Source organism: Nothoprocta perdicaria, unplaced genomic scaffold (assembly GCF_003342845.1).
Source record: "Nothoprocta perdicaria isolate Ctin4 unplaced genomic scaffold, notPer1 scaffold_2, whole genome shotgun sequence".
NCBI classification, from domain to species: domain Eukaryota; kingdom Metazoa; phylum Chordata; class Aves; order Tinamiformes; family Tinamidae; genus Nothoprocta; species Nothoprocta perdicaria.
Window position 1 is genome coordinate 669,398 of NW_020455204.1, and position 15,063 is coordinate 684,460.

General features: G+C 58.6%; 1 protein-coding gene across 1 annotated transcript; it reads left to right on the plus strand.

The window, feature by feature from the left end:
• The first annotated feature begins 7,849 nt into the window (after window positions 1–7,849).
• Window positions 7,850–13,531, plus strand: HSPB8 (heat shock protein family B (small) member 8). The gene is made up of 3 exons (XM_026037702.1): window positions 7,850–8,415; window positions 10,314–10,377; window positions 12,519–13,531. The coding sequence occupies exons 1-3, from the start codon at window positions 8,037–8,039 to the stop codon at window positions 12,676–12,678; spliced, it is 603 nt and encodes a 200-aa protein (XP_025893487.1). The 5' UTR covers window positions 7,850–8,036; the 3' UTR covers window positions 12,679–13,531.
• Window positions 13,532–15,063: the final 1,532 nt, after the last annotated feature.

Below are 15,063 nucleotides of genomic sequence, written 5' to 3' on the forward strand. Positions count from 1 at the left end.
TGCCAGTCAGCCAGTCCCTGCTATAAATAGGAGGCTAGAAATTCCTCCCGACGTAATTCCTGGGGAAAAGAAAGCTAGCCCCCCTTCCTCCTGCCCTGTCGTCCCAGGCGTGGATTAGTCTGTCTGAGGGTCCTGTGTTGTCCCCTGTCAGCACTGTGGCTTTCTCAGGAGCAGTGTGGGCCTGACACCCACGCGGGGCCGGGGGGCAGAGCTGGCACCGCGCGGCGCCCCAAGGGCAAGGTGCAGCAAAGGACACGGGAGCCACGGGACCCAGGCTGGGTTTGCAGTCTAGGACGATCCCCTTGCAATTTGGGGGTCGTTTGTGTGTGCGTGGTGGGGTTTTTTTGTTTGTTTCCCAAGGGGATCCTTACCAGGGACTTCTGCCTGGCGGGTGGGACTGCAAGGGGACAGGACACGGGGATAATTGCAGCGCGATGCCCTGGCTGGGGTGGGTAGCAGCCGCACAGCCACCCTGTGCACAGTGCCAGCTCTCCCTGTCCTGCCCCGCGGGCAGAGCCAGCGCTTCTGGTCTTTGCAAGGGGCATCCCCAGGGCTGAGGCCACCCTGCCCCACGGCAGGTCTGTCCTCTGTGGCCTTTATGCTGCCGCAGCGGGAGCTGAGCCGGAGCATCTCCATCAAGCCGGAGCACACGGGGTTAACAACATGTTGCCTGAGCCAGGGAATCTCAGCTTCCCTTCCTTGTAAGAGGCAGCAATTTTAAGCAGCACTGAGGGGGATTTCAGGAAGTCATTTCTCCTTGAGCCTGGGAGCTCCCCTCAAAGGCGGGAGCAGCGGTCGCCCTGGCGCTCCCTCCTCCATCCCTCCGCATGGGGCCGGGGGTTGCGGAGCGGCCCGGCTCCCACCCGCTCTCCGGATGCTCTTCCCGTGCCGCAGGCGGCACCTGCACCCCGGGCCCTTCCTCGCTGCCAGGATGGCACCGCGGGCGGGCTCTGCTCATAGCGCCGCTTCCCGAGGACACTCACGGGTGGCCCCAGGGCTGCGGTGGCTCTGCCACCCTGGGCCCCGCGTTTTTGTCGCCGTGCCAGAGCTGCGGGCCCAGCTGCCTGAGCAATCACTGTGTTTTGCAGGGTAACAAAGGCTTCTCCCCACACAGGCTGAGCTGGTGCTGAGGAGTTTCTTTCTCTTACAACACCTGGGTGTTTGGAGAAGCTAATTTGGGATTAAGCCTTCCCTCCCTCCTTTTTTTTCCACCCCCTCCCCTTCCATCCAGCATGGTTATTAAGGAGCTGGATTTAATGAGTCAAGGAGGTGTGTCCTGTAAGTGGCACAAAGAGTGCTAAGTGGAGGCAGCATCTGCTAGAGCAGAACGAGGAGGGGTATAGAGAGACCTGAGCTTGCCCGCCCAGGTTCCTTGAACTCAGGACTAACTGCAGCCCCTGGGCTGCTGGCACTGGCAAACAGGCCAAGCTGTGCAAAGAGGAGGCCAGACACATCGTGGATCTCAATTACGTGATTATTGAGCCTACAAGGACGTGTTGTCTGTTGTGTAAGCCGTGCTGTGGTGCTCGCTGTGTCCTCGGGTGGTGCAGGAGGCAGGTTTATGTTGGGAGCCCCCCTCTGCACAGAGCCTCCCCCTGCCAACCCTTTTGGCTGTGCCTTCAGCCCCAAGAGCTGCCCCCTCTTCCTCAGACTCATCCCTTCCCGCCTTGCTTTGTGCAGGTGATTGGAGGCTGGGGACGGGGATGTGCTGCTGTGTGGGTGGGTGTGTGCACACATGGCACTGTTCAGGGCTGCCCTTCACGTTGGTGGCTTCACGTCCAAGCCTCAAGAGGCCACCTTCCCAGAGGTAGGAGAGGCCGTTCTTGGCAGGACTGAGGAAACTGGTTAAGGCTGCGGTTGAGGGCACAAAGATGGGCACCTGCTGTGCTGTGAAGAGCTTGTCTAGGCAGCAGTGGGGTGCCCTGGATGCCCTGGTCTTCTGCGGCAAGCTCCCATCTCTGTAAAGGGCTGAAAACCTTGTGCTTCTTCCCCAAAGAATCTTTCCTAGCTTGATGTCCAAATGCCCCATTCTTCTGCTTGCTGGGAAGACGTGGTCGCGCTTACCAGAGACCAACCCCCCAGCCCCAAATCTAGCGACTCTAGAGGAGTAGCCTCATGCCCGTTAGTACCCCCTGACACGCAATGAAGCAGAGAGCCAGGTGGAGGAAAGGAAGGGGAAGCTTTGTGCACCCGGTGTAAATATGAAGGCACAACATGGAGCTGAGTCCCCTGATGGTGGGGCCAGGTGAACAAAGCACGGCGTGGAGGCGAGCAGCGCACATCGACCGTGGGAAAAGAGCCGACAGCGAGCGCCGCGCCGAGCTCTGTACCAGGCTGCTGCTCTGCGCTCTGAGGACTGCCCCTCATCTACAGTCAATGGCAGCTAAACCCTCCTGGGCTTTCCCGGTTGGACTTGCATTGGAGTAAACCTCTTAAATTATTTATTTATTACTATTATTATTATTATTCTATTTTTAATTTTATGTCAGAAGGGATGCAAGCGGTCGCCGGTAGCAGTATTTATTTATTCTGTTTTTGGGGGAACAATAAGTTATTTTTGGATCTGTTTGTTTGTTTGAATGTATCCACGTCCCTGTTCATGCCGGAAGGTCTGCAGCGCTGGCCCGCGAGCCCTGTGCCCCTGGGGCGGGTGGCTGGAGAAGGCACCGCAGCTCCTGGTGCAGCCTGTGGCCAGGCACTGCAGTGACCGGGACCACTCACTTGTGCTCCCCAGAGCAAGATGGAAAATGCATCATGGTCTAAGGCAGGCAAAGGAGAAGGGAGTGTGGTTCGTTGTTTGCTTTCCTGTTAAAAATCTTGAGGGGTTTTGTTAAATTTGTCCTGGGAGCTGGGAGCAGAGCTTCTCGGATCCCGTGCAGGAAGCCGCAGGAGCCCTGCAGCCCCCCTGCCTCCGTGGCTGAGCGGACGAGCAGAGGGATTTGCAGCGCGGCGAAGGGAAGCCTCGCCGGCCCGCGCGCGTGCTCGCGCGGCGCGGCTGCCAGTTGGCTGGCACTGCTGTTTCCCTTGGCTCTCTGAGCCAGGGCACAACCCGAAACCCCGCTCCGCCGAACGGCGCTGCTGGTTTCCCTGGGCGGCTGCGTCGCCAGGACTCCCCAGTGTTTGTTATGGAGGGACGACCCACCCTTGAACACTACAGACACGAGAACAACCTGTACTGAAAACGCTCGCAAAGCCCAGTCTCCAGTGGCAGGGCCTAACCAAGTACGTGCACATATAGATGTGTGTCTGTATATGTATACGTGCATGTTTATATGTGTATACACGTATATATTTTTTTCCCTCAGTGATGATGTTTATTTCTTTATTTTTTAAATTATTTATAATTTGCAGAATGATCCAAATTATCGTCCTCCCTGTTGGATGACAATTGAATTTCCTGCCTGTTTGTGAGAAGCCCATGAGCTTTTCCATCTCTGTGCCTTTTGCCAGTGCTCTGGTTTTGTTTTGCTTTTGTTTCTTCTTTATTTTTAATGTTGTTTCACTCATTTGTTGCTTTTAAGGAATTTTTGCTCTCCACCTGGTGTCTCAGATGGCTGCTCTCCTGCAGCAGAAACACGATGTGGTCGTTTCAGTGTGTGCACATCGCTGCTCACTTGAGGCTGACCAGTTGCTCCTGAGCTCGAGGCATGCCCAGGAACATCTGCAACCTCAGAGAGAGCAAAGCAGCTTCAGGGAAACATCTCAGATGTCTTTTGGAAGGACTGTCTTGGAGGGTTTTTCTTTCTCCATTCACAAGGGTGCTTTCCTGCCCATAATTTTGTTTCCGTCTCCCTGAATGCCCTGGTTGCCTTTCCATGGCAGAGCACGGGACCATGCGCTGCGTTTTGCTGTCCCGGCTGCCAGGTACTGCAGGGACAATTGTTCAGCTTCAAATGTCTCCCAGGAACCTGGGATTCCTGGCACTGCTCTCACCTCTCGCTGGATCCTTCCTTGTCCTGACACCTGTATGAGGCCAGTTTCCCCACTCCAGCAAACCCAGCACGGTCTCTGCAGCAAGGTCGCTGAAAAGCAAGGATGAGAGGCATTTCCAAGCTCTGCTGTGTACCTCTTTTCTTCAAGGGTTACAGCACTTGGTCGTTCTTTGCTTTATGCTGATTGCAACATTTTTCAATGTGTTTTTTGTTGTTTCGGGGGACTTAAGTTGTACCAAACTGTTGTTTGCAATAGCCAATCACTGTTATTTTGCTATGCATTGTACATATATTGAAAAGGCTGAAAGGACTTGGCCTGTTATTTAATATTTATTTCTTCTATTTATTGAGCATTACTTAGAGCTGTTTGGGTCTTGCCGCTGGGGTCATGACAACAGGAGCCCTTCCTACTGAGATGGTACCATATACACTGGAGAGAGGTTATCAGAGAGGCAAGTTGCTGGGGAGGTATCTGGCAAGGACAGGAGGCTTATATGAAGCTCAGCCTCCAGTAATTTAGGGAGAAACCTCATTTAGATGGAAATGAACAGAGCAGGAGAAAATCCTCCATCCTTTTGCACCAGTTTCTGTTAACAAATCACCGTTCCTTGCAGGGCCTCTAGATATTTGGAAGCGACACGTCAGCCTGCAACTGCAGCGCTGCTGGAGAAGGCAAACTTGCTCCTTGTGCTCTGTGCTGTAGAGTGCAGCTTGGATTGCCAAAGATACCCCCATGATCTGTGGGTTCTCCCCACTGATCCCTTCATGGCTCCCGGTGGTTATTGTGGGGCAAGGCGAGGGTTATTGCCCCTTCATCGGTGTGAGGAAGAGCTCAGGCTAGGCGAAGTGGCACCGCACACTTCTGCCGGGCGCTGAAGCAAAGCCCTGGGATGTCCACCCCGTTGCAGTCTGGAGCCGGTGTTCCTTGTGTTGTGCCCCGCTTTGCTTCATTCCCAGAGCTTGGTGTTTTAAGCAGGAGCTTTCCCCAAAAGGGACCTTGGGCAAGGTGACCATGGCAGGAACTGAGAGGCCTCCTGGACCTCCTCTGAAGCACTACAGTGAATGGGAGCTTCCCTCAGGCCTCCTCACCCTGGTTTGAAACAAAGCATGGAGCACACCAGAACCAGGAGTGGTTTCACTGTAACTCCATGAAGATACAGCAGTCTCTGTGGTAGCTGGAATGCGCCGCACTTGGCCCTTCCCGGCCCAATGCCCAAGGTTCAGCTTCTGTCAGGAGTTCAGGAAGCAGCTGAGCTGGAAGTGGGAAGTGGGCTGAGCTCCTCCTGGGACACCACCAGGAGCAGTGGGAAGCCCTGGGCAGACTACTCGTTTTAGCAAGAGCTGAGTTTAGGTGACAAATTGAAGACTTTGCCCTTTAGCACCCCGTGGGTTTTATTACTTCCTTACTAGAGAATAAATGATTCCTATGACATTTGCTGCTACCTGGAAGTTCGCACACAACCAGGAGGCTTCTGGAAGCACTGATGCTTCCACTGGGGTAAGCAAAGCTCTGTATTAAGACGTCCTGCTTGGCTTCTTAGGAGACAACAGGTGGTTTTGGCTGGAAGCCCTTGGTTACTGGTGCAAGGATGTCAGCTCCAGAGGTCCAGGGCACTGAATCTTGCATAGGAAAGCTGAGTCACTGATTTTGGGGCTGCTCCTCAGAAAACAACCTCCTGAACCTCCTTAGCCTGGATCCTTAGCGCCCCAGTGACAGGTCTCCGTGTGTGACTGCCAGGAATTGGGAAGGCATAAGATGAAGCCAAGACGGGAGAAAAGCCTCTAGGGAAATGGCGTCTCTGTTCTTCTTGCCTGTTGGTCTATTCCTTACCAAATTACACCAGCGCATCCGTTCATTTGACTTCATTGTGAAACTCCCTTTGGTCGCCTTTGAAACGCGTTCTGTATTCTTTAGTCTTCCTGAGGTATTTAAGTTGTTAGCCTGTTTAGCAAATGGGTCCAAATAAAGGTTCAGACGGTATGAGTGACCCGCGTTTGCTTTCCTCCCCGCTGCTCCTTCCCTCACTGCCCTCCCGGGGCCGGAGCCGTGAACACGGGGAAGCGGAGCAGCCCGGCCCTTGCAGGGTGAACTGCGGGTGAGCTGAGCCTCTCCGGCCACGCAGGGCCCGAGGTGGGCATGCAGTCACTGGAGCTGACGTGGCGACTCCGGGAGGCTATCGGGAGGAGTGGCGTGACAACAGGAGCTAAATCGGGATGGCTTGGAGGGGAAGTGTGACTAATGGGGATAAACAGGGAGAGCGGGAGGATTCCTGGCTGGGGAGGGAGCACGGCCTGGAGCTAAGAAGGGAAACACTGAGCTGGAGGAGCTGGGAGGCACCTGCTGGTGCAGCACCCATGGCCGCGGCACCTGCCTTGCCCCTTCAATCAGGACACCTGGGAGCCTGGACAGCCTCCGTGCGGGCTCCCCGTCCCCGCCATGATCTGGGATCCGCTGTCCACTGGGAAGTGGGGAGCCGCAGGGCGGCCCAGCACCGCTCCCGCCCCGGTAACGCCACGTCGGGTGGCATGAGTCATGCCGGCCCGGGCAGCGCACGGCCAGCCTGGCACTGCGGCCATCCCGATGTCATTAGAGGCCTTCGGGGAAGCTCCGGGTGCCATGGAGGAGCGGGGCTGCAGGGCTTCCCTCGCCAGCGGGAGGGCGGCATGGCAGCCAGCGGGCGCTCGCCTGCTCGGCCCGCTGCACCGGCTGCCGGCCCTGTAATTAGTGCTGCCGCCGCGCCCGGCTCGCCCATGGTGCTCACGGCAGGGCCGGCGCGCCTCGGGGAGGAAGGCTAAGGAGGAGGAGGAGGAGGCGGTGCGCCATGGTGGGGGGATGGCCATGCCCTTAGAGCACGGTGTAGGGAGGGAATGGTGCCGCCATCTCGAAGGAGCAGCAGCAGCGTGAGGGATGGCACCATCCTCGCCAAGGGAATGGTGGTGATGTCTCGAGGGAAAGGCGGCGCCGGGAGGGAGCAGTGCTATTGCCGGGAGGAAGCAGCAGTGTCGCCATGAGGCGAGGCGGGCAGCACGAGGCCTTGGCAGAACCCTGAAGCCCTGGCACTGCCGCAGCATGTGGATGGTGCCGCCATGGCGAGGGCATGGCAGTGCCGAGAGGGCCCGGCCCCACGCCGGCTCCAGCCGGGAAGCGGCAGCGTCACGGGTGCCGCGTGGCCCCCCGCAGCACACGGCAGCTCCCCCGGGATTTAGGGCACGTCCCAGTAGTCACACATGGCCGCGCACCCCGCACCGGTACCAGCCGGAGTGACCCACTTCCCACCGCGCAGCGCGCTGCCAACCCGCCGTGCCTCGCGGTGAGGGGCCGCAGCGCGGGCGGTATTTTTGCAGGGTGACAGCGGGGTGAAAGCAGCTGCCCTGGAGCCGGGCGGGTATTTTTAGCGGGCCGGGGGGCAGGTGCCGCCGCGCCAGGGGCCAGCGGGAGCCATCAGCTGCTGCCGCCCGGATTCTCCCCGTCTGTTTCATCCGCTCCAAAATACTCTTCTGACGGGGCAGGATTGCAAAACACCCCCTCCCACCCCCCGCCACCAAAATACATATAAATAGCGCCGGCCCCACGCCCAGGAGCTTGGAGAAGTTTCTCGGCTCCGTGCGGGAGCTTTTATTGCGGCTCCTGCCGGGGCAGGTGGGGAGAGCCGCGTGGGGCAGCAAGAGGGCCAGGACAAAATCAGCTTTTGGGGAGTTATCTTTTGTGTTTTTAGTTTTACTCCGTGGCTCGCTGAGAAGTTCTACCTCCCTCTCCCCGGACCCTGGGCCGTCAGCCAGACAGGAAGCGTTTTCCTCACTGCCGCCCGCCTGGAGAAATCCCTCCCGCCTCCCTGTGCTCTTCCACCTCGGCTGCTACAGCCCCGCATCGATCTTGCTATTTTCTTTTCTTTTTTTTTGTTTTAATTATTCATCTCGTCCTTCCGGAGAGAGGGAGGATCCCGCTGCCGCCGCCACCTCGGAGCCGGAGCCCTCCCGGCGCGCAGCGGATGCCTCTGCGGCTCCCCGGCCAAGGGCGCGCGCGGGAGCAGCAGGGAGGCGAGCGCTGAGGGCGCAGCGGCCGGCCTCGCTCACGGCCTTGTGCTTCGTCCCCGCACCGCCGCCATGGCCGACAGCCAGATGCCCTTCTCGTGCCACTACCCCGGCCGCCGCAGCGTCCGCGACCCCTTCAGGGAGCCCGGCTTGACCTCCCGCCTGCTGGACGATGACTTCGGCATGTCGCCCTTCCCCGGGGACCTCACGGCGGACTGGCCCGACTGGGCTCGCCCGAGGCTCACGACCACCTGGCCGGGCCCGCTGCGCGCCGGCATGGCCCGCGCCTCGGCCATGGCGCCCGGCTACAGCGCCCGCTTCAGCGGCTACCCCGAGAGCCGCAGCCCAGCGCCCTTCTCCCGCGAGCCCTGGAAAGTCTGCGTCAACGTGCACAGCTTCAAGCCTGAGGAGCTCACGGTCAAGACCAAGGATGGCTACGTGGAGGTGTCGGGTGAGCGGCGGCCAGGGGAGGAGGAGGAGGGATGAGTTAGGAAAAACTAAATCCTGCCCCAAACCTGCTGCAGACTCCAGCGCCAAATGCAAAGAGCAGCTTTAGTTTAGCCCAAGGTGCCGGCAGCGTCGGCGCGCGCTGCCAGGAGGGGCCCCGCTCGCGGCGGTTAATTATAGCGCGCGCCCCAGCGCGGCTCTCGGCACCGAGATTCCCTTTAAAGGGGTCGAGCTGCTGCGCGAGGCGCCCGTGCGTCTGCCGCCGCTGGCACGCGCCCTGCCCGCGGCGGCGGCGGCGGCGGGGCGGGCAGCGACGGGTTAAAGGGGTGATTTATTTACTGATTGATTTTAAAGCCTGGCGGAAACGAGGCAAAGAGAGGGCCTCGCAGGAGAGGGCATCGTGAGCGAGTGGTCAAGCTGAGGGCCAAGAGGCGCAGGAGAGGCCGGGGCCAGGCCGGGAGCCCCGTCCTGTCGCCTCCGCACAGGCTTCAGCCCCGCGGCGGCGCCGGGCCAACCTGCGGCCTCACAGCGCCCGTGAAATTTGACCGCGATTCCCCAGCCTTAAAATTATCAGGTTCCCGGGAAAAGGCACAGGAGCAGCGGCAGCAGCAGCTGGCGGCAGCAGAGCCAAGCAGAGATGTTATCGCGGCTGGGATATTTTCTTAAGGTGCAGCTTTTGGCAGTGGGTGATTAAGCGAAACCCCAGGCTTTTCCTGGAGATAGTGGGAATTGTCAGGAAAGCGGCCCCCCACCTGCTCGCAGGGGCTTGGCAAAGCAGGGAAGGACCAGGTGTTTTATAGCACTGCTGTGGTTTCTGCAGCTGATCTCGTGGTTTCTGGGGTCTGAGCCACCATCTGAGTCACGGGTTTAAATCAGGCTGGCGGGTCAGGTATGCGCACGGCGCTGATTAAACCCGGCCAGAAAGGGAGCGCGCCAGCCCTGGGCTCGCCACGCGGGCCGGCGGTAGCCCCAGCCTCCGGCGCAGCCCTGGCCCGAGGAGGTCCCTGAAGGAGGGACGCTGCCTCCTGGGCCGCGCGCTGGCCTCGCCGCCGCAGCGCGGCTCCTGCGGGCAGCGATCCGGGTGCGGGTGGCTCCCGAACCACGGCGAGCGCTGCCAGGGGATGCGGTGTGGTTTCTAACCTGCGGCAGCTCACACTGGCATCACACAGGGACGCAGCCGGGCTTGTTTCCCAAGATCGTGGCCAAAGTGGCTTTGGGGGAGCCACGTCCCCCTGAGTGGCATCTTGACCCTCCACCCGAGCCTGGAGGACTCGCTCCAAGTGGTGCCAACCTCTCCAAGCAGCCTGGCTCCCTCCTCCTCCTCCTCCACTCACCTCAGGGAGATGTCGGCTCATGGTGCTGCCTGAAATTGTCTCAATTTCCCTTCCCCATTTTTTCTCTTCTTTTTACCCAAGACAGGGAATTTATGATCATTTATTATATAGCCAGAGCCTTTTCGCCACAGCACAGCGGGAAGGATCCTGCCCCTCCCAGCCCAGCTTGCAGCATGTGGGGAGCTGGAACATGTCAGCTGAGAAGCAGCATAGGGAGGATCCAGGGGAGCGAGCCTGGTCGCAGGGTGGTGTCATCCCAGCGGCAGCCTCAAACACTGGGAATGTCTGAGACAGGGGGAGGCTCCTCCACCAGAGTTAGGGAGCTGCTTCTTCCCACGGTGCCTCTAGGCTGCTAGACTCGAGCATTAACAATCTGGGAGGACTTAAGCTTGTTTTTTCCTGACAGTTTTCTTTTTCCCAGAAGGTCTCCTGCTGGCAAGTCCAGGGAGAAATTCCCTGAATGACCAAGAAAGGGAGGGTTTTCCACTTGGAAAAAGAAAACAATTTCAACCTATTGGGAAAAATATCCCCATCAGATGCTAACGTGGACTATTCCCATTCCCTCCAGGTAAACACGAGGAGCAGCAGATGGAAGGAGGAATCGTCTCCAAGAACTTCACAAAGAAAATCCAGTACGTATCCCAGACAGAAACGGCTTCAGTGCCGACCTGTACGTAGGAAAGCTGGGGAGTGTCCCCGCCCCGGGAGCGAGAAACGCTCTCTGGCCAGCTGTTAAATCCTGCTGCTCCCCGCAGCCTAGTGGAGACAGAGACTGGGCTCAAATGCTGTTGAGAGCAGTGGGAGTCGGGGCAGAGCCTCTCTCCTGTGGGCTTTGAAGAGCAGCCTGCAAGTGAAATTTAGGTTATATTTGGGAGTCTGGGGACCAGGAATCCATTCCCCACTCCACCACCGAATTGAGAGGCTACTTAGCTTGTCTTGCCTCTGCTCTCCTGTCTGCAAAACAAGCAGTCTGCCTCCCCGGCATAGTAAACCCTTAAAAACCACAGGGTAAGTTGCCTGCAGAAGCAGCAAAGAGCAGGCGCCGAGTCTTGCAAGTCGCAGGGCGTCTCCTCCCCTCTCAGCCACAGTCTGAGGGCTCCTTTTGAACCTTATTTGTGGGCACCTGCACTCCGTTGTGTGTCAGCAGGGGATGACCTGCAGGTTGCAGCTTGTGTGGCAAATATCCCTCGCAGTGCCAGGCAAGTCAGAGCGCAGTAAGGCCTGGCAAGTCACGGGGTGCATGCAGATGGTGCTCCAAGGGCCTCAACTGATAATATTTCCTTTGATGCTTGTGGCTGCTGCCAATGAAGACTCATAATTTGGGGCAAATATGTTCCTAGCTCATTATTTGGGGCAAATATGTACCTTAGCTCAGCCTGTACAGAGTGGTTTCCCAGTGAGGGCAAAGCAGGAGATGTTTTCCTATGTGTTTATTTAGCCTCTTTCATGTCTCAGGCTGTATTTTGGAGTCAGCCAGGATGAGGGAAAGCAGAATAGGGATGTAAGGTGCTGCTCTCAAAATGCCAGCACATCCTGCAGGCTTTAACAGGATGCAATGGGCTGAAATCATCTTCACACTCAAAACACACACACATATATTTATATATGTGTATATCGATTTATCTGTATGTGTATATATAAATACATATATGAATGAAAGCCAATTAGATTGCTATCGCTTTGGCTCACAGAAATGGCTCGTTTGGTGCAGGCAGAGAGGAAATGAGAGTCCTGAGGCAGGGAAGCGCCGCGGCGCGTCCCTCGCCGGGCGAGCCCGGAGCCGCGCGGTGCCGCCTCGGGGTAAATCCCCGTGCCGTGGGGGCCCGAAGCAGCAGCAAACACGGATGGCTCAGGTTGCCAGCGCTTCAGCATTCGCTTTCCCCCAGCCCCAAGTAATTCCTCTGCATCCCCCCCTTCTCCCAAAGTCGAGCCCTGTGGAAAGCCGCGCTTGCCCAGGCCTGGGAGTGCAGCCCCGCGGGCGCAGCGCTCCCTCCCTCGCCTCGTAGCCAGCAGCTCCTTAGGAGGCAGCCGCCGAGGCTCCTTTTACGGGCAAGGCTTTTGCCGTGACGCAGGCTCTAACACACAGATGATTTACTCATGCGCTGCAGAAGCTCAAGCGCCACAAGCTGTGAGTGACATCCAGTCAAACATATCTGCCGAGGAGATTAAACAGAGAGCCCAGCAGCGGCGAGACAGGGCAGGCGACTGCTTTAAATATCCCCAGAGCGCTCCCGGTTGCACCAATAAGCACACTGGGCTGGGGAGAGCGCGCACAGCGGGCGGATGGGCAGGCGGGCGCTGCTGGAGCGCTGCTAATCCGGCAGCAACCATTTTCCGCAGCTCGGGCTTCCCAGAGCTGCTTGCAAGCGTGACTAGAGCCCCCTTCCCAAGGGCAAGGGTGCTGGTACCGATGGAGATGGAGGCGGGGATAGAGAGGGAGAACCCTTGGCAGGAGCTTTGTGCGGCTCCTGCCGAGCACGGAGCAGGAGGTGACTGAACTGCTGCTTCTGGGTGAAAGCCTGGCCAGACCCTGGTGTCTGAGGGCGAGCATGACCGTCCCTGCACATCTGCTCTCTGCCAGTGCCCTTTGTGTCCAGTGTGCTGGGATGACCTTCTCCTGTTCCCCAGCTGCATTCAGCAGCTCTACAGCCCTCTCTGGGCATCCCCATCAGGGATGCGCGGTGGATCCACGGCTGCAGGGATGCACAGGGCATGTGTGTGCGGCCCTGGGAAGCTGCTATAACCTGTCTCATGTCTCTGTCCCCCTCTCCAGGCTCCCCTACGAGGTGGATCCCATCACAGTGTTCGCCTCCTTATCTCCGGAGGGGCTGCTGATAATCGAAGCGCCCCAGATCCCCCCCTACCAGCAGTACGGAGACGGCAGCTGCGGCAGCGAGATCCCCATCGACAGCCAGGAAGCGACCTGTGCTTGAGGCAGCCGTCCCCGCTCTCCTTCCCTCCGCACCCCTGGGTTTCTCCTCTCTCCTCTCCCTCCATGCAAAGATTTCTCCCTGGCTCCAGCCTCAGTTGCATTAGCAGGACGAAAGTGTTTTCTGAGCGAGGGATCTCCCCTCCGGCAGCCCCCTAGCCCAGCGACAAGCGAGCAAGGGAAGGGATGCAGGGCACAGTCAGGTCTCGGCACCCCCACGGCAGCCCCGGGGCACCGCTGCCTCTGCCAGCGCCCGTCGCTGATTCTTCTGACGTGACCCAGCACCCGGGGTGAGGAAGTTGCTTTCACGAGACGCAGGCAAGGGCTGGAAAGCGCTGGCAGCCTGGGCTCTGCTGCTGGCTCCTGCCCAGCAGGGCCGTGTTCGAACCAGGGCCTGCGGCTCCTGTGCTCTGACTTCTCCCTTCAACACATCCGCTTGCCAACAACCACCCAACAAGGCCACAGTTTCACCGAGGCTTTATAGAGGTCTTATGTGCTCCAGTAGAATTTATCTGTATATCAGACCGAACAAAATAGATGTCTTCATTAATATCCTTGTTTTGCTATTGGATAGTAGGATGGGATATTTATAACAATAGCAAGGAAAGGTACCCATTTCTTCTCTTAAATTTAAGTGGGATCCTGTGTCTTTCTCTTCTCTATTCATTTTTCTTTTTAAACTACATGTCTGAACAGCCTCTTGCCAGCATGAAGATGAGTGTCTGATGCAGAGATTGCCAAGCCTGGTAAACCCCCGGGCCTCCTTAGAAATGTCACTGTCCGCGTGGTCTGAACGTGTTTCTTTTTTTTTCCAAAGGGAACTTGTGCTTTTCTGTGACAGACTTGAGGAATAAAGATGAGTTGACGTTCTTAGCCTCCGTGTCTCTCGCTCCTGAGGCTTCGGGGCGAGGTGCAGACAGGCTCCGTGGGAGGAAGGAGAGGCCAAGAGCCTCTCACACGGCGGGAGGAGAGGACCCCAAAGGGGCTGGAAACGCCCTCTGTGCCCTGGGGAGGGCTCCTGGGTTCTTCCTCCCTGCGCAGGGCTCGCAGATGCGTTTTCCGCTTTGGGATCAGCCCCCAAGGTGTGACAAGCTGGGCTTGCTGCACGCTGGCACCGCAGCCGCTCACGCAGACCGCACGCCCACAGCGCTGGCGCTCGCGGCTGCTCGCGGGGCTGCAGCGCGGAGCAGGGCGCTACACTGTGAGCATGGAGCAGGGCGCTACACCGCGACCACGGAGTAGGGTGCTACACTGTGAGCATAGAGCAGGGCGCTACACCGTGACCACGGAGCAGGGCGCTACACTGTGAGCATGCAGCAGGGTGCTACACTGTGAGCATGGAGCAGGGTGCTACACCGCGACCACGGAGCAGGGTGCTACACTGTGACAGCAGAGCAGGGCACTACACCGTGACCGTGGAACAGGGCACTATACCATGACAGCAGAGCAGGGTGCTATACCGTGACTGTGGAGCAGGGCACTACCCCATGACCAGGGAGCAGGGTGCTACCCTGTGACCGCAGAGCAGGGTGCTACACAGTGACTGTGGAGCAGGGCACTACCCCATGACCAGGGAGCAGGGTGCTACCCTGTGACCGCAGAGCAGGGTGCTACACCGTGACTGTGGAGCAGGGCACTACCCCATGACCAGGGAGCAGGGTGCTACCCTGTGACCGCAGAGCAGGGTGCTACACCGTGACTGTGGAGCAGGGCACTACCCCATGACCAGGGAGCAGGGTGCTACCCTGTGACCGCAGAGCAGGGTGCTACACTGTGGCTGTAGAGCAGGGCACTACACCGTGACCGCAGAGCAAGGCACTACCCTGTGAGAGCAGAGCAGGGCACTACACCGTGACCGTGGAACAGGGCACTATACCATGACAGCAGAGCAGGGCGCTACACTGTGACTGTGGAGCAGGGCGCTACACTGTGACCAGGGAGCAGGGTTCTATCCTGTGACCGCAGAGCAGGGTGCTACACCGTGACCGTGGAGCAGGGCACTACACCGTGACCGCAGAGCAAGGCACTACCCTGTGAGAGCAGAGCAGGGCACTACACCATGACCGTGGAGCAGGGCGCTACACCGTGATTGCAGAGCAGGCGTTACGCTGTGGCCGCGGAGCAGCCCAAGAAGCCTCTGTCGCAAGGTGCATCGCAGAGCCCCAGGCTGTGTCCCACGGGCCAGCAGCAACGCGGCTTCTCATTAAGCAGGAGGCAGCCACAAAGGCGACGCTTGGCGTGTCCCAGGGGGCCGGGCAGGAGCCTGTTGGTCCCGTTGGGATGGACCTGCCAGGTGTCCCTGCTTCCCCCAGCCACTCAGGCGGTGACAAGTTGTTGGACGGCTTCTGTCTCAGCCCCTTTGCAGGGACAACCTGCGCATCCCGGGTTT

Coding starts and splice junctions, on each gene's coding strand:
- HSPB8 (XM_026037702.1), top strand. CDS start 8,037: ATGGCCGACAGCCAGATGCCCTTCTCGTGCCACTACCCCGGCCGCCGC. Junction 8,416..10,313: donor TGGCTACGTGGAGGTGTCGG/GTGAGCGGCGGC, acceptor CATTCCCTCCAG/GTAAACACGAGGAGCAGCAG. Junction 10,378..12,518: donor AACTTCACAAAGAAAATCCA/GTACGTATCCCA, acceptor CCCCCTCTCCAG/GCTCCCCTACGAGGTGGATC.